Source organism: Cladophialophora immunda (genome assembly GCF_000835495.1).
Source record: "Cladophialophora immunda strain CBS 83496 unplaced genomic scaffold supercont1.6, whole genome shotgun sequence".
NCBI lineage: Eukaryota > Fungi > Ascomycota > Eurotiomycetes > Chaetothyriales > Herpotrichiellaceae > Cladophialophora > Cladophialophora immunda.
In genome coordinates this window covers 165,390-190,305 of record NW_015622546.1, presented here as the reverse complement: position 1 = coordinate 190,305, position 24,916 = coordinate 165,390, and the positions used below count along the sequence as shown (strand labels likewise).

At 52.0% G+C, this 24,916-nt stretch overlaps 6 protein-coding genes across 6 annotated transcripts; 4 read left to right on the top strand and 2 right to left on the bottom strand.

The window, feature by feature from the left end:
- Positions 1-133: 133 nt before the first annotated feature.
- Positions 134-6,192, bottom strand: PV07_09735 (uncharacterized protein). The gene is made up of 2 exons (XM_016397020.1): positions 906-6,192; positions 134-855 (listed from the first exon to the last, which is right to left on the bottom strand). Exons 1-2 carry the CDS (start codon positions 5,707-5,709, stop codon positions 602-604), a joined length of 5,058 nt encoding a protein of 1,685 aa, XP_016244211.1. The 5' UTR covers positions 5,710-6,192; the 3' UTR covers positions 134-601.
- A 2,491-nt stretch (positions 6,193-8,683) lies between these two features.
- On the top strand, positions 8,684-10,978 carry PV07_09734 (uncharacterized protein). The gene is made up of 4 exons (XM_016397019.1): positions 8,684-9,403; positions 9,458-9,764; positions 9,818-10,383; positions 10,441-10,978. The coding sequence occupies exons 1-4, from the start codon at positions 8,934-8,936 to the stop codon at positions 10,859-10,861; spliced, it is 1,764 nt and encodes a 587-aa protein (XP_016244210.1). The 5' UTR covers positions 8,684-8,933; the 3' UTR covers positions 10,862-10,978.
- A 133-nt stretch (positions 10,979-11,111) lies between these two features.
- On the top strand, positions 11,112-14,250 carry PV07_09733 (uncharacterized protein). The gene is made up of 3 exons (XM_016397018.1): positions 11,112-13,485; positions 13,535-13,775; positions 13,838-14,250. Exons 1-3 carry the CDS (start codon positions 11,629-11,631, stop codon positions 13,897-13,899), a joined length of 2,160 nt encoding a protein of 719 aa, XP_016244209.1. The 5' UTR covers positions 11,112-11,628; the 3' UTR covers positions 13,900-14,250.
- PV07_09732 (uncharacterized protein) lies at positions 14,099-16,739 on the bottom strand. The gene has a single exon (XM_016397017.1). It carries the CDS (start codon positions 16,560-16,562, stop codon positions 14,250-14,252), a length of 2,313 nt encoding a protein of 770 aa, XP_016244208.1. The 5' UTR covers positions 16,563-16,739; the 3' UTR covers positions 14,099-14,249.
- Positions 16,740-16,990: 251 nt separating this feature from the next.
- On the top strand, positions 16,991-18,283 carry PV07_09731 (uncharacterized protein; the record flags this gene model as incomplete). The annotated part of the gene is made up of 1 exon (XM_016397016.1): positions 16,991-18,283. One exon carries the CDS (start codon positions 16,991-16,993, stop codon positions 18,281-18,283), a length of 1,293 nt encoding a protein of 430 aa, XP_016244207.1.
- Positions 18,284-19,350: 1,067 nt separating this feature from the next.
- On the top strand, positions 19,351-24,515 carry PV07_09730 (uncharacterized protein; the record flags this gene model as incomplete). Its single annotated transcript, XM_016397015.1, has 8 exons — positions 19,351-20,554; positions 20,603-21,207; positions 21,266-21,716; positions 21,764-23,331; positions 23,387-23,931; positions 24,009-24,057; positions 24,112-24,165; positions 24,222-24,515. The coding sequence occupies 8 exons, from the start codon at positions 19,351-19,353 to the stop codon at positions 24,513-24,515; spliced, it is 4,770 nt and encodes a 1,589-aa protein (XP_016244206.1).
- Positions 24,516-24,916: the final 401 nt, after the last annotated feature.

The window sequence follows — 24,916 nt, the reverse complement described above, 5'->3', positions numbered from 1 at the left end:
TCCCGTCTGTGGGGAGATGAAGTCAGTGTTTCGAGTTCTTAAGCTCGACAGTCTCTTCCACCTCCTGTTTGACTCGTTGACAGCCACTTGGCGGTGCGGAGGAAGTGGAAGCCTGACGCTCGCCTAGCTTAGACCTAAACGACGCCGTCACCTCAGACGTTTCAAACATTCCTGTAGATAAATAAATATCTAGGCCATATCCAGATACGGTGATACCAGTCGCTCACGATACGAGTCGATCCATCTCGTGAGTTCCCCAATTATATTCGTGTGATACACAACCTACTGCTGAATTGCTTCAGACTTGATCCGCCCATCTTTTCTACTTGTCCCATGGCTTCCCTCCAACACCTTGCTAGAGTCCAGCTATCCTGCTCGGTGACTAACAATCCAATATCTCGAGCGACTTCCCAAATGCAAAAAGGTCCAGACAACTCAATAAACAGAGGCACGCCTGCTAGCTTGACACTGACAACGACTGTCGCTAAAATGCTGGAAATCGATATTGTGGTAATAAACCTGCACCGGCTGACTGGCAGCTCATCCAGACCAAAGCCGACCCAGCCATTATGCTTCTCTTGATATCCAATATGTCCATCGATTAGTTTTCCAATGTTTTGCTTGCGCTGCGTATTCGATCGTCACTGAGAGCGGCCAGCCAGAGACACCGCTCAATTATTCCCTGCATCGGTTCGAAGTTGTACCTTGAACTGGCATCAATTAGCCGTAGAAGGCCTTTGACAATAATAGCCGTGCTCCGGTAACGCTCAAAGTTGATCAACGACTCGGTCCCGTGAGCCCCTGCAACGTGGGAGGGCTTCTGTGCATTATATGTCAGGTCCCGAATATACAATCCTGTATAAGAGTTAGCCTGTGCATCTCGACAAGTGACAGAGACCACCAACCTAGAAACGGAATACAGCCGCCGCTGAGATCGGACGATTCCATTTCCATCCTAAGATCATGGAAATTGCGTAAAGGTTGTGCGAGGGCCTCCATGTTCTTCAATAGCGACTTGTCCGGGCTTGGCACCAAGTCCCAAGTCTTCACGAGTCGCGTACAGTCGGTAGAGGTGAGCGCAAGCGTGAGTTGCAGCATTGTTGCGTAGTTGTGCAATCGACGAGCATGTGCAGCAACATGGATATATTTGGTCATGACTCGAGCTCTTTCATGAATGTCCTGTGTCAAGACAATTTCGGACAAGGTCCACTTGACAACCAGGTTGAAGCGCGTGCTGACGAGATCGATTCCTCGAACGTTGCCACTCGACACGCACTCAACCCAATCCAAAACTTCAGCTGTCTTGTTATCCCACCGCATCTCGACCAGATCCGACCACTCCACCTCAGATAACGCCGACTTTTCTACCAGTGTCATTTGTTGGGCGAGGACTTGCGAATCACAAGCTAGAATAAAGGGCATATGCGCCGGGCCTGCTGGCAGACGTGCTAGCGGCTGAGTAGATGATAGGTCTTGCTGTTTGACCGCGGGCTGATTGTGGTGGGCAGGCATATTGAATTGCGCTGTCTTGATCTGTGGGATGGGATCAGAGGCTCGCTCTGGTGGAGTTGGGATACGCAAATTCACCACTGACGCATAGGTCAATGGGTGTGCTGGTATCTCCAGTCCAGATATAGCTGTTCCTGGGGCAGCAAGCATGGGCGAAATAGAGCGGCCCGCGACCTCTGAATAATTGATGATATCCACAGAGATCTCCGAAGACAGGTCCGAGAGGTTCTCATCTTCATCTAGAAGGAAGGATCGCGTACTGTCGTTGGCGGTTTCGGGTCGTGGAATGCTAACTCTATGCTTGTTTCCACTTGGCGGAGGTCCTTTGGGTAGGTGAAATAGCTGAGGGGGGTCCTGCGGAAAATAACCCGGCGCAATCATAGGCAAATCTGCGGCTGGTTTAATAGGCAGAGGTTCAGCTGTGCTTTCATGGCCTGCATCGCGTTTCAACAATGGCAGAGATCCATAAGACTCATCAGAATCGGCGACACTTTCCGTTGGAAGTCCATAGATGGAAGATCGACGAGAGGAAGTTGGCTTCATTTCCACCACCAGGGGCTCTGGGGTAAGGGGTTCGTCAGCCGAGTGTTCCGAGGCGACTTCATCAACTGTTGTACGAACATTGCTGGATAGAGCAGGAGCCGGCACTGGCGGGTGCACAGAATGAATGGATGCCTGTACGGAATTGTCAGGTTCTGGCTGAGACATCCGACTCAGCTCTGGAAGTGATCGCCGCCTCGTGACAGTATCCAGAGGATGCTGTTCCATGGGTGGTGATCTCTTCTCGTATCGGCCCTCAAGTTTCATTAAGGTTGCCTCGAGTCCGCCATCTTCGTCGTCGGGAATGGCAGAGAAACCGGCAACAGCTGCCTCAAAAGAAGGCCGCAGGTGTTGTGACGAATGTGTATTGATGAGAGAAATAGGCTTGTTGGGCGGTGGGCCTTCCGCAGCAGGAACACGTTGGACAGTGCCTGTTTTCATGATAAGTAACGACTCATGAGGTGATTCAGACACTGCACTGGCCGTATCCAGCGAAGCATGATGAAATGTATGATCCAAGTCTTGCACATTTTCAACCCGACGCAAGTCTCCACCTGGCCTTCGTCTAAGAGTCTGCGGTGGCAATCTGACCTCCGAATCCGACTGATAAGGATTGACATCTCCATCCTGCATGTTTTCTGCGACAGGAGTTTCTTCAGGCTCGACGACCAGATCGGCAGCGATGGGAGTATCGACTGGCTTGATGTCTTCCCGTACAGTTCTAGAGCTGGCCGTTGTAGGAGAATGTGCTCTTTCGATCGCAGCCGAGCTCTGAGCCTGGGCCTCGAATATGTCATCCGGCTCGATTGGGTCTGTTGTGATTCGTTCCAAACTGCCATTGCTCTCTTGTGCTGGTGGCAGATCCATATCATGTGGAAGAACGTTTGAGCTCCTTTGCGTCGCAACCGCGTCAAAACTCGTTTTTCGATCGTCCAACATTGTAGAATCATGAACGCTGAGCATTGGCAACGGAGCGGCTTCCGTATAATCGAAGTCATTCTCCGGTACTGGAAGCGCGCCAGACATCGAGGGAAAATCTGGGCCCGTGTCGTCGACTATCAAAATTGAACCACTTTGGCGAGTGGCATGGCTTGGCATCCGCTGTGGCTCCTGCTCGTCTCCAGCAGATGTAGCAGGCTGAAGAGGACGGTTGATGGCAAAGAAGGGTGCGTAACTGATCCGATGTTTCGAAGGAAATCTTGTTTCGTAATTTTGGCATGCCGCAGCCGAGAGGAGATCAATGCGCATTTCGCCCTTTCTAGGCATGACCGCTCCCGGTTTGTTACGTAGCTCATCATGAGATTTTGACACATTGAGAGGCAAATGTGCTGTCTGGCCTCGTACCGGTACCTCTTGAGCGGACTGAGAAACCGTGAGAAGAGTCATGTCAATATGACCGTGCTTACTGCCGAGGACTTTTCGTAAAGAACCAAAGATGTTCCTCGCAACAGGCGGAGTCGCCGATTGTGTACCATGCTCTCTCCTGGGTCCTCCTCGGGAGGGGCCAATTTCGTGTCTGTCCAGCGACTGAGTGGAGTGGGAAGACACAATCTGGACAAAAGGAGTGCTTGGGCTGTAAAGAAGTCCGCGGATGATGCTTCCGTCCTCCACAATCTGGGCAGAAGGCTCAGGTCGTAGTTTGCGAGGGGTAGACTCTCTGTTGCTATCGATAGAGCTTGCTCCTCTCCTGTGACCGATGGCCTTTTGAGCTGGTGTGGGCTGAGTGACGACGTGCAAGTTCGCAGGCGCATTCTTTCGCCTCAGTTGAACAGAGACTGGATGAGGAGCTTTTGATTGGCTTTCACCCCCACTGCCACCAGGGCGCAGAAGGTGCTTGGGAACGAAGCAAGAAGTTGCTTGGACGCTGCCGTCGCTCAGGAGACCAGAATTGGCCGAAGGCTGACGATCATGGCTCGGTCTGATAGCAGTATCTGCTTCGAACCAACTTTGTTGCGGCCCCCGAAGGACTGCGGTATGAGGGGGGTCATACTGTTCTTGGGCAACCTGAACGCCGAATCGTGGCCTTGGTGTACGGTCCATCTCAGCCATTCCTCCAGGTTGAATGTCTTCTTCCTGTTCGCCGTCCAGATCAAAGTTCTCCGGCCCCCAGCATAAAGAGCAACGGCCATTCCAGCACCGCTTCAGGTCGCGCAAGAGTTTGAGGTCGCTAAACCCATTCTCTGGATTCGCCTTAACATCATTATACAGTTTGTTGACCTCGTTACAGAAACGTACCCGAAGGCGGTGGTCAACAAAAAAGTCATCCATGAAATAGTTCAGAACCCAATGGCGAAGGGCGGCAAATGTGCGTACACGAATAATTCTGCCGTCGTCTTCCAAGCGACCAATGGCCCACCTTAATCTTGCCAGCAAAAGATCAAGCACTTGATAAGTTGACATATAGGACCGAAATGTGAGGAAAAAGTCGGAGACTAGTTCATAGTCCATGAAAGAGTCCGAGGAGATTTGAGCAATGATCCGAGCAGGGGTGGCCGCGGTGATTTCCCTCACGTTCTGGCAATAGCGGACAACAGAGGGGTCATCATACATCTCGGTCAAGTGATCAAATACTTGTGGTTGGACGATGCTGGGCAAGCTGGAAGTGGTGATGGACATGGCCTTGGAGAGCAGCGGCATGGGAGGTGTGGTGGGTGTTGGCTCGTCCTCGACGTTTGTCTCTGTCGCTTCGAGTTTTGCCAAAGCTTTGAGGCTAGCAGGTGGAGGTGCCGTAAAAAAGCCCTCTGCCTGCATGATTGCTTGAGTAGGGGTGGCATCTGACGGAGTGATAGACACCCTTGTGAATGACGATCCCCTCAGCATTGGGGTCCCATTGGAACTGAGGCGAAAAGTACCAATACGATAATGTGGAATAGGAACTTCGAGAGTCGGACTGAAGTCCAAAGTCGGTTCTTCGGTGGATTCTTGGGCTGTCTTTGGTCTCGCGGTCTCGGGACGATTGATTACAATCCTCAATGTCCGCGACTGTGGGGCCAACAAAGATTGGCGATGCTCTTCAACGGTAGAGAAGGACTGTGACCGGCCGTGACTAGTGAAGACCTTGGACCTCGGCGAGGGTCTAATGGACCGTTTCGAAGAAGTCGTCTGTTGAGATTGAGACGAGGATACCGACCGGGTGGTTGGCACCTTTTCGTTCACTGGAGGCCGTTGCTCGCCATTACTTAGCACCGCTGGAGCGGTCGATGGTAAATGCGCTGGTAAGACAACGGAGTGTGGAGATGCAATGCCTGTTTGATGCGTTGATGGCGTCAGGTAAAGAATGCCACCGGTTCCCACATTGCCAACGGTGAAATTGCGACCGTGGACATTGTCGGGGACACTCTCAAGCGACTGTTTTGGCTTCTTAGATGATCTTGTGGAGCGCTGTCTCAAGACCTCTGTACTATCCTTGACACGCCTCAGCGACATCGGCCCCTTCTTGTCTGAAACACTGGGAGCAGAATTATTTCTATTGTGACCGCGGGAGACGTCAGTATCGGGTGTTTTTGTGCTTTTCCTCGGACTGGAACCATATTGCGACGCTGAAGGGACGGTGGTAGTCCTTGTAGTGCCGGTGATGTGACTAGCGACCGCCGGGTCGAGGGAGATCAGGGAAACACGACTGCTGAGGGAGGATTCGGAGGCGACCATGGCGGTAGCCATTGCATCAGCGAGGAATTCCACGTCGGATATCGAGGATCATGGTCATGCGCAAGCTGCCCCAAGCTCAGGTTTGCGTGTACCAGCAACAGGCAATGAATTCATGGCATCAACGACGACAATGAAAAGGACAGTTGGCTGGGTATTGTGTGACGGGATATTACGCGCAATTGAGCTGCTCGGCAAATCGGTGGACTCGAGGTTGGGAATTAGGTCTCATTTGCGACGCGACAAAGGCCCGTTTGTATAGGATGTGGATATGGATCTGCAGCTCTTTTGGCTGAGAGTGAAAAAGTACCGGGCATAAGACGAAAGAGCTGGGACGGAAGGACGATCGCAAGAAGGAATGACGGGTTCCAAAGGTCAGTAGAGAGAGTGAGAAGGGAAGTCGAGGGAGCGGATGTTTGGTAGCGGTACTTGGGAGTGAGTAGTGTTTGGTGGAGGAGGGCGCAGGTGTGAAGGAGAAAGCGTGAAAAACAGCAAAAGAGGGAAAAGTACAGAAGGCGGCAGCTTTGGTTGGCCACCTGCAGGTGCCTTCCAGGCCACAGGTCACAGTGGCCCAGCCCGTTTTGAGGCTTGGGGGGGAGTTAAAGGTGCTGAAGCTCAGCTGCCACGCGAGGACAGAGGAGCGGGCTAGTACACAGACACTCATTACGGGTGAGGGCGGGCCAATCTCAGGTGCATCCGATGGGCCTTGATAGGCGCGGAAGCGTCGAGGCCCATCCCCTCGGTCGGGACCTGCAGCTAAAAGGTGCAGAGGGAACTTTGTTCAAGGACTCGAGGGCTCTCGCTTACCGAGTCTCAGAAGAAATTACCATGGTAGCCCGGTGAGAAAGATGACGACGATGCTGGAGGGGGGGTGGAGTGCTATTATCCTCGAACGAAATATGATCAGCAAAATGAGGTGTTGATCAGCACACCTCTCTCAAGCCAACCTCGTTACCTGGGTACCTAACTGTGCCTAAGTACCTCGTACCCAGACCTCGGTCACCTAACGGCACGGTCGAGGCCTACAAGCCCTGCCTTGGTACGGGGTGCAAGTCCTGAGTACCCGCCTAGGTACCTGCCTAGGGCGGTAGTAGGTAGCAGCACTGGTATGTACCTAGCGCTCGCCCGCAAGGCGAGGCACGAGCCACTCTGTCACAACGTGACCTACTGCCTGCACTCCCACATCCCCCTTCGCGCCCTCTTCCTCCCCCCGCCACCTGCGCCAACCAACCAACCAACCACCACTTCCTCCTCCATCTCCTCCGATTCACTAGTCAAGATCAATCGCAACTCAGTCCCTCGTACTCGTCCTATGTCACTTGGCACTCGTCTCAACTCGGCCAATGAAGCCCACCAGAAGGACTGAGTGTGCTGAGTTGCACTCCTCTAACGCTGTTCGATGGACTCGTGAAGGATCATTTTGCTTTTGGACATTCACTCACTCACTGACATTATTGTCTAGAATAGTTCGTGGATTTCGCGTTCTAGCTCTTCCATTCGCCCGACCTTCAGTATAGTTCTTCTTCGGTCCGCCTACGAATATGGTGCCGATACCTCGTACTGAATACCCCATCATACTTTCTAGTTGTGGGGCGAAAACGCTCTTCATGCTTGGTCTGAGCTTTATGGAAAGTAAGATGGATAATTATTGTGGCTGGCATACGTTCGATGCTCCATATTCCAGCCGGAACGTATCCTATTTGACTGGCTACGACGTGAAAGGATTGCATGACATATCCGGTGCTTTCTGCCTTGTACCAGTTTTGTACACAACTAAAAGTCCTGGCCGCTGGTGGCAAGCTGATTGTGGTCAAGCAAGGCCTGCGTGAGGCCAACATTGGCAGTCATATCGGTTTGGCCTCAACCGTCCCTTCATTGCCATCTCACTCCTTGTTCACGATGTAAACGCCAAGGTAATTGCCATCAGCATACTCGAAATGCTGCATAGGTGCCAGGTTCCCTTCTAGCAGAAGATTACCCATCTTCTTTCCACCTTGATCTACACCGGGTGATTAAGGGACGGGGGAGGCTCGATTGTCTCGAGTTAAAGGGTTCGAAGATATAAACCCTTAACGTTGACAGAGAGGAAGTATAACACAGTTCGTATGCAACAATACGATGCTCCCACCTTTAGGGCCGTCCTTCCCAATGGCGATCGGTTAAGGGGCTGTTGCTGCCTGTCCACCACGTCAACGCGCCAGGTTCTCAAGAACAATCAGCAGACAGCGCGATGCGTCGGAAGAAGAGTCGAGCAGCTATCGTCGGTAATGGCTCGTAGTGCCGAATTGCAGAAGAGCAGCTATGCAAGAGGTGCAACAGGCCAAGGGTCGATCCCGCTCAATATCCCGGGGACCACCGGTCCATGCTGAAGGGATGAAGGCGTTCCCATATCCGTTAGAAGGATGGGGGGCAGGACGAGGTAGATACTCGAAATTGTGCATGGTTTGGGAGAAAGCGATGTTCCTTCATGCAAGGCTGGAGGAGAATTTTCAGCGCTGCGGAACAGAGTTTTTCCAGTTTCCGACCTTGTTCCGGCCTCGCGGGGAAACTTTGGCTTGGCTGACGCAGCCTTGCCGATGAAGAGTTTTCTCTCTTTCTAAATTAATTGCCTCTTCGTATTCCACCACTTTGACTGCAACCAATACATGGACGTGTTGTGTCTGCTGAGAGCGGCCATGTCTCCCTTTAGCTGGAGTTTCTCACGTCCGGTCTTGCTCAGCTCCTGTCGTCCACACCCACCCGGGTTGAAGGCGATCTTGTTGCAACCTCACGCCCTTCGGCAAACGATCCCCAGCTCCACTTCACGATGACCGTCCTATTGTAAAAATTGGATTGATGCTCGGGGCGCCGATTGTGTGCTTGTGGTGTGCCATTGGTGCCAGTCACCGATTTTGCTTACTGAAAGTGGAACAGTGGCATCTAGGTGGCATGCCCAGGTGGTAGGGTAGCCTTGTGGCATATCCCTGCGCTGCCCCCAATGCCTTCAATATGCGACATTTACCAATCCACAAAATTTTCACATACTCCGCTTCGGTTGTATTTTGTCGTTGTTTCCATTCGCTGCCCGTCATCAAATCTCATCGCATGTTGCCGACAATCGACGCATCATGCCGACTCTTTCGTGTATTTTAATATCATTGTCTCCCTCAGCTGTGGCTGCCTCCTGCTGCTCTCGGAATACCAGCTTTCCCTTGTCAAGAGATTTCCCCTGTGCTATCGGTCCCCCATAGCGATTTACAATGGAGAAGGACATCGAAGCAATGTCGGCTAGCCCTAGTGGCAGCTCCGACTTATCCCAAGGAAAGGTTGAATTTCCTCCCGCACCCACCGCTTTCGGTCGCTTCGTGGACGGTTTCAAACGGAATCCCCATGCCCGGGTGACGACCCAGGCTATCGATGCCAATGGCAGAGTGCTGCCAGACCAGCCTCCTGCCGAGCCAGCTTTGGCGATGAAGCTGAAGGAGCGCCATCTCCAGATGATTGCGATTGGCGGTTCCATTGGGACTGGCCTCTTCGTGGGTTCTGGTTCTGCTCTTGCCAATGGAGGTCCTGCATCATTGATTATTGCCTACGGCCTCATAGGCATCACTTTGTACTGCACCACCCACGCTCTTGGTGAACTCGCAGTGCAATACCCTGTCGCTGGTGCTTTCTCCGTTTACGCGAGTAGATTCGTGGACGAGGCCTGGGGCTTCGCAATGGGCTGGAAGTGAGTATCGTGCCGTTGATAGCGGATCTTTGTCGAGACTGACCATTTCTCCAGCTACGCACTCCAATGGCTCGTCACTCTTCCGCTAGAGATTGTCGCTGCGTCTCTTACACTCGAATTCTGGCCTGGCAGTCGCGATGTCAATGGGGCGGCTTGGGTCACTATATTCCTCGTGGCCATTATCCTGATCAACTTCTTCGGCGTTAAAGGCTACGGCGAAGCTGAGTTCGTCTTTTCGATCATCAAAGTGATTGCTGTTATCGGCTTCGTCATCCTGGGCATCATTATCAATACCGGTGGTGTCCCGGGAGATCATCGAGGCTATATTGGTGCCCACTACTGGTATGACCCGGGCGCTTTTGTAAGCTATGCACCGTTTTACGTATTGTACTACAGTCACTAATCTCCTCTCAGAATCACGGATTCAAGGGCTTGTGCTCCGTGTTTGTCACCGCCGCCTTCTCCTTCAGTGGAACTGAGTTGGTCGGGCTGGCTGCTGCTGAGACTGAGAACCCTCGCATCGCGCTCCCTACGGCCGTGAAACAAGTCTTCTGGCGAATTGCCCTGTTTTACATGGTCTCGCTCACCATCGTTGGCGTCCTCGTTCCCTACAACGACCCACAACTTCTGAACGGCAGCTCCTCATCGGACGCCAACGCTTCTCCATTCGTCATTGCCGTCCGCAACGCCGGTATCGATGCCGTTCCTTCTATCATGAACGTCGTCATCCTCATTGCGGTTCTTTCCGTTGGGAACTCGTCCGTCTACGGCTCCAGCCGTACGCTCGCTGCTCTCGCGGACATGGGACAGGCCCCTAAGATATTGGGCTATATCGACCGTGAGGGCCGTCCCTTGGTTGCCATCATTGTATCTTCCCTCCTCGGATTTCTGTGTTACATTGTCGCGGCTGGCCCCGACACCACCACTCAAGCTTTCAATTGGATGATTGCTATCAGTGGTCTTGCTTCGATTTTCACTTGGTAAGTGACGTTGACCTCCAAAAATACCCAGTGTTCCGACTAACCTGAGTAACCAAGGGGCACTATCTGTCTATGCCACATCCGCTTCCGCAGCGCCTGGCGCCTTGCCGGCCGGTCCTTGGACGAACTCGCCTTCAAATCACAAGCTACTGTGTATGGCTCGTGGATCGGCCTGATCATGAATATTCTGATTCTCGTGGCGCAATTCTGGACCGGCTTTGCACCCGTTGGCTATGCCGACATGTCTGCTTCAGAGTTGGTGGAGAATTTCTTTGAAGTCTACCTCGCAGCACCTATCGTCCTTGCCATGTATATTGGCTATAAGCTGGTGAAGAGGACCAAGATCCGGAAGATCAGTGAGATTGACATTACGAGCGGGCGAAGAGAAATCCACAATCTCAGAGAGATTCTAGAGGAGGAGCGCAGGATTCAAGCCACTTGGCCATGGTGGAAGAAGATCTGGAAGACAGTGTGTTAGAAGCGTCGACCTTGATGTGACGTGCACATGTACACACAAGTAGCAGAGTAATGTTTATTTGCCAGGACTCAGTGAGGCCTTCACACGCCCAGTGGGAACTAATAGTGTCGTAAACAGCCCCTCTTTTCCCCGGCTGCATGCTTGTATCGGTCTCTTGACTTGCTTGGCGAGGCTGACAGGGGCTGCCGCCAAGGCTGAATTCCTCTCCGCCTCTGCACCGTTGATTGAGCTCCAAAATCGCCAACCCAGCCCCGTCTCTCACCCCTGCAGTATGATGAGTACCGAGTGCACCTCCGTCGAACAATAAAACTGTTGAGCATTGCTGTATGCTGAACGGGCAGTAATGGTTGTATCAATGATGCGTGGCTTGCTTCCTGCACCCTCCAGTCGCTGGATCCCGAGCTGGGACTGCACCACCAGGAGAACAGGCAAAGCATGGCAGGATTCTCCTCTACGCAATGGCTCTCAAAGAGGTCATTGACATCCGCAGAACAGGCAGCCGTCAAGTCAAACTTGCCAACGTGATAAAGCTGCAAAGAGGCGCGGGTGGAGGCCATGGACAAAGGACATGCTGCGCCTTTGACCTCGGTGGTGACCCTTGACAACTCTGCCTCACCTTCACAATCAGAACGAGCAAACAGGAACCTGCAGCCTCTCTATTTAAGATGGGATTGTCCCTCTTCAAATTTCGTTCCACCTTCACCCTCAGCCGCACCAGCTCCTGACTAGACTTTGCTACTACCTTCAGCGACGACGAACCCTTCAAGATGGCACAAATCGGCCTTCAGACCGCCGAGCATGAAGAGATTCTGAACCTCATCGACACTTTACGATTCCAGGGGATCAGTCGCTACGTTGACTTGCCTCAGGTCATTGTCTGCGGCGACCAAAGCTCGGGTAAATCCAGTGTGCTGGAAGCAATCTCGGGCCTCCGCTTTCCCACGAAAGACAACCTCTGTACCCGGTTCGCGACGGAACTCATCCTTCGACGGGGCCCTGTTCCCAAAGTTGTTGTCACTATCATTCCAAGTGCCGATCGTACAGAGCAAGATGCTGAACGCCTCTCAAACTTCTCTCCTCCTTCGACTTCGATTGCCGACTTTGCGGAAATCGTCAAATCCGCGGAGAAAGATATGGGGTTAGACAATGACTACACCGTCTTCGCAAAGGATATTCTCAGAGTCGAACTTTGTGGTCCGCATCAGCCAAACTTGACCCTTGTTGACCTTCCCGGCATCTTCTGGGCTGGTAACCGTGCCCAGTCAGACAATGACGCTGAACTAGTGCAATCCTTGGTCAAGTCCTACATGCAGAGTAAGAGAAGCATCATCTTGGCAGTCGTTTCAGCGAAAAACGATTTGGCAAATCAAATCATCACCAAGCTCGCGCGTGAGATCGACCCCAAGGGCCAGCGAACCCTGGGTATTATCACCAAGCCAGATCTGCTGTTTGCCGGGTCTGACAGTGAGGCTGCCTTTGTGGAGTTGGCGAAAAACGAGGATGTCTACTTCAAGCTGGGGTGGCACGTTCTCAAGAACCGTGACTACGATACCAAAGACACGACTTCTGCGGAGCGAGATGCTGCTGAGAAGGAATTCTTCCAAACTCGCGTGTGGTCATCAGCGCTGCCAAGCAGTCAACTTGGAATTGACAACCTCCGTCCCCGGCTCAGTCGTGTCTTACTCGGTCAAATTCTCGCTGAACTTCCCTCTCTGGTACGAGATGTCGAGAGGGAATTGGATGTCTGTCAGAGCAGGTTGGGCGCGCTCGGTGCTCCCCGAGGGTCGCTGCTTGAACAACGCACTTACCTTTTCCATGCAAGTCAGCAGTTCGTTGATCTCACCAAGTCTTCCGTTCGTGGTACATATGAAGATCCATTCTTTGGAAGCGCAGATACCGACAAAGGCTACAACAAACGTCTCCGTGCTATCGTTCAACACACCCTGACTGCCTTCGCCGCGAGAATGCGTGTTGAAGGTCACGCTCAGGAGATCGACGACAAAGAAAAAGATGGGCAGCCAGAGAGAAAGTCCGGTCCACAATTCGTTTCCCGCCAGGTGTATCTTGACACCGTCGAGGCTCGCATGCGTCGCAACCGAGGACGTGAACTCCCTGGTCTATTCAACCCATCAATTGTGGACGAGTTGTTCTTTGATCAATGCAGACCATGGAAGCACCTGCTTCACGAAACAGAGGAGAGACTAGTCTCTGCAGCAAGAACAACCCTCGAGCTTGTGGTAGAGCATATTTCTGATTCTGTCACTGGGGATGGCATTATGAGATTCCTCATCCGCCCCAACTTGGAGATCATTGTCACCAAGTTGCATCAAAAGGTGGAGGAGGTACTCAAGCCACACATGAAGGGCCATGCCATCACCTACAATCACTACTTCACCGAAAATCTGCAGAAGAAGCGCCGAGACGCGGAGCGAGAAGAAATGGCAGAGAAAATCCGACAGTTTTTTCCAGCTTTAGATCCCACTTCGGAGCTTCGTAATCGGAGACTATACCAGGGTTCTATAGACACAGGCGCTCTTCTGGCTGCCCTACTTCAGGATACAGAGCTCGATATGACCAAGTTTGCGTGCATTGAAGCGACGAACGCCATGGAAGCTTATTACAAGGTGAGTTGCATCATTTAATTCCTAAGGGCTCTAAGACTGACATTGATAGGTTGCACTGAAGTCCGTCATCGACTCCTTCGGGGTGTACGCGGTGGAACAATGCCTTCTTAACGAACTACCTGAAATCTTCAAGCCAGAAATCGTCTTCACGTTAGATGATGCCATGGTCACCAGGATCGCGGGTGAATCACTGGAGTCGCTTGCCGAACGGGAAAAGCTGAACAAGAAGTTGAAAGTGCTCCAAGACACCATGACCACGTTGCGACGCTTGAGAACTTTCGGCCCATCCAGTGAGTGGTCTCCCTTTTTCCGCCGCGTTTTTCTTACTCGGGGCTGACATGCGGCGATCTAGCACATGACTCGGTTTCTGATGCCAACCCGCACCACGAAGGAGAGGAAGATCGCAGTCTCTGAGCTCATTGATCGGAATGACTGACCATTGGTGGAGGTGGGACAGTCCCAAATTACGAAGGTTGGAGATAGTATTCTTGTCAGGAAACTATTGGAAAGGGGCGCATGATCTGATAGAAACTGTCTCGATGACAAGGTTGAGACACCCGGAATGTTTTTTGCGTGTTGGTTTTATGAGGGTACGCTCAGCCAAAGGAAGCACCCTGGGTTCATTCATGAAGCTTTTCTTGCAGATTTCATAAAACGTTACAGAGACAAGAAGCCTCTAGGTCATAGTGGTTATACAGTCTTGGTCACAACAGCAGCATTCATGCCAAAGTTCTCTCTCATATCAAGCGAGACGCCAGCAGCGCTCAAACAATTTCCAATTCATCCTCGCTCTCACTCTCACCCCCAACACCTGGGCCAGGACCGGGACCAGGACCACCCGCGGCCCCAAGGGACTCTCTGCCAGCCTCTCTGATGCCCTTTTCGGTGACAAAGCGTGTTTTCTTCACGGGCGAGAGGCGCACATCGGCGGCGGTGCGCTTTCTGTTCTCTTTCGTGGCGCTGTTCGTGCTGGTCAAGATACTCCCGGAAATAGGACCCGAGCGCCGGGTCTCCGTCTCGTCCACGGCCTGGGCCCTTGTGGCCTGTTTGTCTTTTGCTGGGTCGTCGTCGCCCGTCCTCGTCTTTGTCTTCTGGCGCATGTACTCCGCCCCGGCGCTCTCGAACCCGAATCCGAGCCCACCGTGCGCTCTTGAGCCGAGTCTCTGCGCGATCTCCCGCTCTTTCGCCTGCGCGGCGAGACGTTTCCTCAGGCGGGCGTCCCGGTCGCCGGGGCGGGAGAGCTGGCCGTCTTGACCAGGCAGAAATGGATCGTCGCCGTCCAGAAGGTGTGGTCCCATCCCGGCGTGACGAGCATGCCCGACACCTTTGGGTCCTGTGCTGGCGATGTAATAGTGACTTTCCGTCGTCCTGTCATATCGTCGTCCGTCCCTCGTCAATAAGGCTCCGTTGCGGCCATCTGGATCCCTTGTCCTGGGACGATTCTTCCATTCCCCGAAACCATTCGCGCCGGTGTTCACACCCATTCTTTTCGCTTGTGTCCTGTTGATTTCCGCATTGAGATGCCATTCGCAAATCTCGGTCTTCGCCGCATTGACCCAACTGCCACATTCCTTCCCATCCTTTTTCAGAGTCTTACAATATCCCAAGTCTCGAGCTGTACCGATCTCCAGGACGGTATCGGAATCGTCGGAGAGGGACAGAGAGAATGCGCCCGTGTCAGCTCTCCCTGGTTTCGGAGGCAGAATGCCCGGGTTGAGGATTGCCACAACAGTGCCAGGTGTGAGCCGGTGGTAGCGAGGGAGGGCTGTGCTGAACAGGTACAAGTCAATGGTCCAGCTCAAATCTGTGAGGGTCAGAGCCATGAACCGTCGGTGATTGCGCGACCCGTCTTCCCATTGACGTTCCCAATCTTTACTCCCAACCGTGTCATGGTCGGAACTAGAGTTTTTTTGGTCCATAGGGGAGGATTTGGAAGCAATCACCGCAAAAACAACATAGTCACACACAGACTCAGGTAGGTCGTATGCAGGAGACTTGACGGCTTTGAGGAGGTCCGGGATACGTAAGATGGTAAATTGTTCGGCGGGAAGAGTGCGTTTGAGGAACGAGTGTGGCAAGATTCGTGAAGACAAATGTAGTCCAGAGAAGCCTTCGAAAAGGGCAGGGTCTCCCGGTTGGGTCTCTGGATGTGTACTGTGTCTGGATGGCGATGTTCTGAGGTTGGGCATGGTTCGACTCTTCTTAAGTTGCCGACTCCCGACGTTTGCTTCCGACGCAGCATGGAGGACTTCGTCACGACTGTATTCGAAATACTGCCGGGTAGGTGACTTTGATGGTTTTTGATTGCGTGATTCCTCCGCCGCCGATCTATAATTCTCTATTTCTGTTTGGTCGAGGGCGAACCCTCTGGCGCGGTTTTGAATTGTTGTGGCGCGACGTTGTTCGCGGTTCGTCTCCCGTTGACGGGCCTCTGTCATTCGCTCGCTGAATGTTTTTCGTGACTCGCTCTTTACGGTAGACCTGGATGAGGTGGCTGATCGCGCTGAGTTGAATGCTGAAGATCGAGAAGGGGGTCTGTCACTGCTGGGAAGTGCACTATTCGTTCGTATTGAACGGTGGCTACCGTTTGTAGTATTGGCTCTGCGAAGTGACACGTCCGCGCCTCGAACACCCTTGTCGATCCCTAGGAGAACCCTTGTTGGCGAATTTGACACCGGAGCTTGTATTCGTTTACTTGGAGAGGCTTTCACCTCGACCTGGGAAGCGGACGGCGCATGAGCAGACGCAGGCCGGGCTAGGTCTCTGGCGGGAGTTGCAGCTCTAGCTTTACTCTGTTGCAACTTCTTCAATTTCAACTTGGCTTCAATTGCAGCCAATTGGAGTTGTAGTGTCTCTTCGTCTTCTTCTGGTGACTCTTCCTCCGCGCTCCCGTCTTGAGCCCTGAAATCATTGTCTGTGCGCGCCGCTCGTAGCCTGTCGACTAGACTAGGTGTCGTTGCTGATCGTTTCATAGGGGACGTGCCGTCTTGGTAGGCTTCATACTTCTTGCGTCCGCTTGGAGAGCTCATAAGCGCAGCATGAGGCGAAATAGGAGGCCAAGTCATCTCCGAGGACATGTTGTTCGACAAATCGTGGACGATATCACAGGCAAACAGTCGACGTGGAGGCACAGGAGTCTGCGAACATCGACGAGGTGGGCGATGGCAATGTTGGGATTACTTCGGATTTCAGTATCCCCAGACGTCGAGACACACAGAATGGCCATAGAATTTGAGGTTACACCAAGTATCGACCGCCTTCTGAAAGAATATCAAATCGACAGAGGCACAGGACACATTTGGACTGCGGAGTGAAGGTGGACTCCGATTGGTTGCGGAAGACGCGCCGAGGACGCGTCGTGAATTATCTTACAGACTGACGGGGGATCCCGACCAGGCCCCTTGTACCACCTCTGTTCAGCACTCTGTACTCCGGTATCTAGTGCTGATTGTGTACCATATCTCTATCACAACCTTTTGAGTGATAAAGCTCCTAAACCGTCGACATGGTGGTAGCAACTCGTTCAAGCTCGAATAGCCCCGTTAAGAAGCGCTCCGCGGACACCACAGAGGCCACCACCAACCCACAACGTCAAGACTTGAAGCATTTCATTCTCCCGAAAGATATATCCTCAGAAGCACGCTTCCTCCTCTTGCAAAATCCCTGCGATGGAAACACACAAAGATTTCTGTTCTGTCCTGAAAAAGGGCTGTTCCACTTCAGCGGAATCAGTGCGCCCACGGCAGACCCTCGAAGTCTTCTTTTCGCTCCATGTGATCCTGAAACTCTTCAGACCAACCCGACGGAAGATGAGAGTCAATCGGAACGGTTATTGAGCAAGGGATACATAAGCAAAGGTGCAGACTTCTATGTGGCAGCGCCATTCGACGTGGCCTTTATACTTATCCCTCTTATCTTGCCGGCGAAGCCGACCGCAGCGAAAGCTCTGTTTCAGCCGATCGATGATCTCTTTGAACAGCGAAAACAGGATGATAAAGAGCTACGGTATCTATTGGAACGTGGACGGCCCGTGGTAGAGAACGCCATGTCAAGAATATGTGACACTCTTGAAGCCGGAGGCGAGCAGATGTACAGACCTAGCGAAGAAAAAGCATTACGCATGATCGTCCAGAAGGTGAAGAATGCTGTCAACAGAGGACTACCAGCTAGCGTGCTGGAAAAGTTTGTGAAAAGAGCATTGGAAGCACCTATACTTAGCGTGAAGCGGGAGGAGACGGTCACAACGACACAAACAGTGCCCTTGTCTGTGGAGGAAGATGATTCTGCGCTTGATAGCTTGGACTCGCAATCCTCTGCGGCGAGCACGGCGCACTCTACGATCTTCTCCGAAGCCTCGACGACAAGTTCGATTAGCACTGCCGTTGATGAACCAACATCTAAAGAGCTGTTCGAATTGCAGAAACAGTGGGTCACTTTAGACTTCATCCTAGCTTCCTACCTGCCAGAAGCAATCGCGGACCGCCTGAAAGCTCGATTTGAATCAGGGGATTCTCTGATCAACTTTGCTGCCTTAAAGGACCATCTCCGAAACTTGGATGGTCTTAAAGCTGAGGCACTAGCGTCGAGATCGATGAGTGATTTCAGCAGGAAGCGGGGATTGGAAGATGATGAAGCGCTGGAGTTGAGAGTGGAGAAGAAGCGGAAGCAGGAGGAAGAAGAGAGGAAGAGGAAGCTGGGAGAGTCAAGAGGAGTGCGCGAACTAAAGAAGGTCAATGTTTCAGGAATGAAGAAGATGAGTGACTTCTTTGCGAAGAAACCTGCCACGACCGTTCCTTGATGGCTAGAAATTCGAGGACACATCCAGCACCACTGTTTCGGATCGCCTGCAAGTCTAGAGGCCTACATTTCCACGCTCTTTTGTCTACTGGCCAGACATGTTGACTTGGCCTGGACAAGCAAGTATAGTTCGGTGCCGAAGCACCTGGATTGGGTATCGAGATGTGGCGATGCGCAACGGTGAGTCCCTCCTCCCCAGATAACATTCATAACCGCCTTTATGAAGCAGTTCTCATTCTCCACTCTAGGAACGCGGCATGGTCACCCACAAATCCCTACCCACATATTGAACTTAAGGACAGGAGGGGGCGGTCATTGATCGGGGAGGAGACATCGTGGTGGTCTTCAATGATTAGCTGCGCTCTCGGCCGAGTTTTCGGGATGAAGACAACGACGCAGATGAAGAAGATGATGATGACGAAGACGGCAATGGTGAACGTACTGCAACCACTTGCAGCTTGTGCTGGAGCCAAACAGAGACAGAAGGAGAGAGGCGAAGCTAAGCTGTGCCTGTACAGAGGAGAAAAGAGAGGCGTGAGTCGGCGCCGAGCTGCTCCTAGCTGTGCCCGCGTCTCCCGGATTCGGGAGATTTCAGGTCCGATACAGACCACCAACCCAAAACCTTCAACCTCGCAACCTCGTCATGAGACGGAACCTTGGAAGCTAGTCGAACTGCATTTGTTGATTCCTCCAACCATCAAGCATCCTGCCTGCGTCAATTCGCAACATCAACGTAATCCAGCTGCATGCCGCCGCACCTTGACCAAAGCTTCCACCATGGCGCCTGCACGCTCCACCCTCCAGACCTCGATATTGCCTTCCTGGGAGTTACCGCTGCTCGATGGAGCTGGAGCGCAAGTAGGTACTGTATCCATGACTTATCACCGAGCCGGATTGACCTTGATTGCTCTAGACTCGCATGTTCTCCATGCGCGCCTTTATCACACCATGGCTTTCCTATCCGTACAGACTATCGTCACACCACTGCGTCGCTCGTTTTAACTCCAACAACCATCTCTGCCTTGCGTATTCATACCTCTACAATATCTCCATGACTCTTCGTTAAACATGGGCGACCGGCCGACTCCAGATGTGCCAAGTCGCTTTCCTAGCCAGCCAATAGACTTATCGATGGAGGAGCATATCGTTCCAGACCACGAGTATCATGACAATGGTCAACGCACTATACCATCTGAGGCTATGAGGGCCACGCCAATCCCTTCTCGGCCTGAGCCTCATCCATATTCGCCAGAAGCCACCTTGACGGGACGTCGAAACAACGACACTCCCTCGTCTGGTGAGACTGCCACAGCCACCAACTCTCTAATCGAGGCGTCCTACCAAGCCGCAAGCGGACATGGCTATCCTCACAGCATGTCATCTGCGTCGTCGGTCACAGATACATCAGATGGCTCCGCAGGAAGAAGAACCGACTCCAAGTTCGAACCACTCAGAGCCGCCTCCACAGCTGAAGACAAGCGGCTTCGACAGCAAAGGAGTATCCAATCAGAGGACGATTTGTTCAATGTTTTGTCCCGGAGAAGAACAAGCGCTTCAGGCAAATCCGAAGCCCAGCTTCAGGAGGAGAATGACGAAATAGAGAGACTCATGTCTCGAATGTTCGGCGGGGCGCGACAGGCGCACAGCGAAGAAGAGAAAACCCGTCACAGTGGTGTCATATTTCGCGACTTGACCGTAAAAGGGGTCGGGTTGGGCGCCAGCCTTCAACCAACCGTCGGCGATATTTTCCTCGGCCTGCCGCGGATGCTCAAAACCCTTGTCACCAAAGGTGCAAAGGCGGCATTCGGCAAGCCTCCCGTGCGAGAACTTCTGAGCCATCTCGATGGATGCGTTAGACCCGGGGAGATGCTGCTGGTTCTTGGAAGACCAGGTTCGGGTTGTTCGACCTTTCTCAAAGCGTTTTGCAACCAGAGAGAGGGGTTCGAGGCAGTCCAAGGAGAAGTTACGTATGGTGGCACGGACGCAAAGACTATGAAAAGGGATTTTCGAGGAGAAGTCATCTACAATCCGGAAGATGACCTTCATTATCCCACATTGACAGTCAAGCACACCCTTATGTTTGCGTTAAAGACTCGAACTCCGGGCAAAGAGTCGCGATTAGAAGGCGAATCCCGGGCAGATTACAAGAGAGAATTTTTGAGGGTAGTAACGAAACTGTTCTGGATCGAACACACTTTGGGCACGAAAGTTGGCGATCAATTTGTTCGAGGAGTCTCCGGGGGCGAAAAGAAACGAGTCAGCATAGCAGAAGGTGCGCTTTGGATTCCAAGGTGTGAATTTGGTCACTGACAGTGAGCAGCAATGATCACGAGAGCTTCGGTTCAAGGCTGGGATAACTCGAGTCGCGGCTTAGACGCAAGTACGGCACTCGAATACGTCCAATGTATCCGCACCCTCACCAACATGGCGCATACTTCCACAGCGGTGTCCTTGTATCAAGCTGGAGAGTCACTATACCAACTTGTGGACAAGGTCCTGTTGATTCATGAAGGAAAGTGTCTATACTTCGGATCAGCTGATGACGCTAAACAATACTTCATCGACCTTGGTTTCGAATGTAAACCACGCTGGACGACATCTGATTTCTTGACCTCTGTCACCGATGTGCACGCCAGGTCTGTCAGAAAAGGGTGGGAGGATCGCATTCCACGAAACGCAGACGAATTCGCTGCTCTTTATCGCAAGTCGGAAGCCTATCGACGCAACCTTGAAGACATCAGGGACTTTGAAGCTCAGTTAGAAGAACAACGGGAATCCCGTGAGCAGAACATGGTAAAGAACAAGAAAAAGAACTATGCCATCCCTTTTCACAAGCAAGTGCTCGCATGCACACAGCGGCAGTTCTTGGTCATGCTAGGCGACCGAGCTTCGTTGATTGGGAAGTGGGGAGGCATTGTATTCCAGGTACGTGCAAACAACGAGCGCCGACAGGAGACTGAAGCTGCTGCTGACGATGGCACAGGGGCTGATTGTCGGAAGTTTGTTCTTCCAAATGCCGACAACTACTGCAGGAGCTTTTCCCAGGGGCGGTGCCATCTTCTTCGTTCTTCTTTTCAATGCTTTGCTTGCTTTGGCAGAAATGACTGCTGCATTCTCCTCCAAACCGATCCTCTTGAAGCACAAATCATTCTCCTTCTACCGTCCTGCGGCATACGCCCTTGCACAAACGGTGGTCGACATCCCGTTAATAGCGATCCAGGTCCTGTTGTTTAACCTCATCATATATTGGATGGCTGGGCTTGCCGCTTCTGCTTCTCAATTCTTCATCTCATGTTTCATTATCTGGACCGTCACCATGGTCACCTACGCTTACTTCCGCATGCTCTCCGCCCTCTGCAAGACTCTGGATGACGCTACTCGATTTACCGGCGTTTCGATTCAGATATTGGTGGTGTATACTGGCTATCTTATTCGTAGGTAACCCTTTCCAGCCTCCTTGAAATTGCTGACGCTCTCATAGCACCCGATCAGATGCGTGTTTGGTTTAGCTGGCTTCGCCGGATCAACTGGATACAGTATGGATTCGAGTGTCTGATGGCCAACGAATTTACTGGTCTCATCATGGACTGCGTGCCTCCCTTTCTGGTTCCTCAGGGTCCAAATGCACGTCCTCAGTATCAATCATGCACGTTGGCCGGCAGTGAGCCAGGGCAAACAACGGTGAATGGAGCTCGTTACATTCACCAGGCTTTCGGGTACACTCGTTCCCATCTGTGGCGCAATTTCGGCTTCTTATGGGCTTTCTTCGCATTCTTCCTCGCAGTAGCTGCTTTCGGGATGGAAAGAATGAAGCCTAACGCAGGTGGTGGCGCTATTACCGTCTTCAAGCGTGGCCAAGTTCCCAAGAAAGTCGAACAGACTATCGAAACAGGTGGCCGAGACAAGAACTCTAAACGCGACGTCGAGTCCGGGGGGTCGGTTCCAGCAGATCTTGTGGAGAAGGTCATATCTCCAGGTAGTGAAAGCAACGAATCCACGAACACGACGCAGGACAACAATCTGCTGGAACATGTGGCCAAGAATGAGACAATATACACCTTCCGGGACATCAATTACACAATTCCCTATGAGAAAGGCCAGCGGAAGCTCCTCCAAAATGTCCGAGGCTATGTTCGCCCCGGTAAACTCACCGCCTTGATGGGCGCCAGTGGTGCAGGGAAGACGACGCTGTTGAATGCTCTCGCTCAACGCATCAACTTTGGCACTGTGACAGGGGAGTTTCTTGTCGATGGACGGCCGTTGCCCAAGTCTTTCCAGCGAGCTACGGGATTTGCAGAGCAGATGGATATTCACGAACCGACATCCACGGTGAGAGAAGCTCTTCAATTCTCGGCTCTACTCCGTCAACCGAAAGAGGTGCCCGTCGAGGAAAAGTATGCGTATTGCGAGACAATCATCGATCTGCTCGAGATGCGAGACATTGCGGGAGCAACGATCGGAACAATTGGCGAGGGTCTGAATCAAGAACAGAGGAAAAGATTGACTATCGGTGTTGAGCTAGCCAGTAAACCCGAGCTTCTTATGTTCTTGGATGAACCCACCTCAGGCCTTGATTCTGGCGCGGCATTCAACATCGTGAGATTTTTGAGGAAATTGGCAGATGCTGGTCAAGCTATCCTCTGCACAATTCATCAGCCGTCGGCGGTATTATTCGAACATTTTGATGAGCTCATCTTACTCAAGTCCGGTGGTCGGGTGGTATACCATGGCCCTCTCGGTCACGACTCGCAAGAACTCATTCACTATTTCGAGGAGAATGGAGCGCGAAAGTGTCCTCCAGATGCAAATCCTGCGGAGTACATGCTTGAAGTCATTGGCGCAGGCGACCCCAACTATAAAGGTAAAGATTGGGGCGACGTTTGGGAGCAAAGCACCAACTACCAAGCACGATCTGACGAGATATCCGAGATGATCGAACGCAGGAAGAACGTGGAGCATAGCAAAAACGTCAGAGACGATAGGGAATACGCCATGCCGCTTGCAACGCAGACTACAGCGGTCGTCAAGAGGTCGTTCGTTGCATACTGGGTGAGTATCATGTCTGTGTTGGGCTCTGCATTTTCTTCGACTGACAGCCATGTAGCGGACTCCCAACTATATTCTCGGCAAATTCATCCTGCATATCATGACCGGCTTGTTCACCACGTTCACTTTTTACCACCTTGGCTTTGCCTCGATCGACATGCAATCACGTCTCTTTGCTGTTTTTCTGGTGCTTACAATCTCTCCGCCCCTCATTCAACAACTGCAACCTGTTTTCATTCATTCTCGGAACATATTTCAGTCTCGAGAGAACAACGCAAAGATTTACAGCTGGTTTGCCTGGACGACGGGTGCTGTTCTCGCTGAAATCCCCTACTCCTTGATCGCCGGAGCCGTCTTTTACTGTTGTTGGTGGTTTGGAATCGCCGGCTATCGTTCTTCAACCTCGTCGTTCACCTCAGGGTTCCTGTTGCTGTGTATCCTCCTCTTCGAGTTGTACTATATCAGCTTCGGACAGGCAATCGCGTCATTCGCGCCCAACGAATTGCTCGCGAGTCTACTGGTGCCAGTCTTCTTCCTATTCGTCGTCAGCTTCTGTGGTGTAGTCGTACCACCGCAGCAGCTACCTTCATTCTGGCGGAGTTGGTTAGTAATTTTTGACTTCCCCCCGTTCCTGCTACCACACACGGAAGGACAATGAAACATTTACTGATAATTCTCAGGATGTATTGGCTGACGCCGTTCCACTACCTTCTCGAGGCTATGCTAGGGGTAAGCTCTGACAACCCTCTGATGTTTCGCAAGCGGGGCTGACGATTGTTGCAGTCAATCATTCATAATCAACCTGTTCGTTGCAACCGAGGCGAGTTTGCTCGATTCGTGAGTCAATCCATGCTATTATTTCAAGTGGACAATGGCTTAACACTTCGCTCTAGAGTGCCCCACCAGGCTATACCTGCCAATCCTATACTCAACAATATATTACACAAGCTGGCGGCTACGTCCAGGTCGGCGCCGATGGCCTCTGTGAGTTCTGCCAGTATGCGACCGGGGACCAGTTTGGACACGGGTTTTCTGTCTACTACTCTCACCATTGGCGCGACTTTGGTATTTTCATCGGGTTCATTGTGTTCAACTATGCCGTCGTTTATACAGTAACATTCCTAAGGTTTAAGACGAAAAATCCATTCAAGACGGTGCTGATGAAAAGGAAACAAAAGGGGGTTTAGAGATACAAATGTTCGCTGGCTCCAGGCTCGAGGGCTGCAGGTGCCCGGAGTCTATGACAGCTTGACACGAGGGTTACTATGTAAATATTATTAGATTCAATTAACAATCATTCGTATTGATGAAGTCGGCGTCCGCAACCAGCCTCTGCGAGACTTTATAGACCTTCATTCAGTTCCTCAATCCACTCAGAATTTCTCAGCGTCTGTGTAAGGTGGCTCAGCTTACATTTCAAGGGGATCAAATAAAGCGACGAAACGGCTACTACACGGGATATACCTAACCGTGTCAATACAGGGAAAGGACAAAAGACAAGTATTTAGACGGGAAACCCGTAGCGTTCGTAACAGATTCAGGTCGTTACCGTCGATCTAAGCGCGAATCAACCTTTTCTTTACGGGAC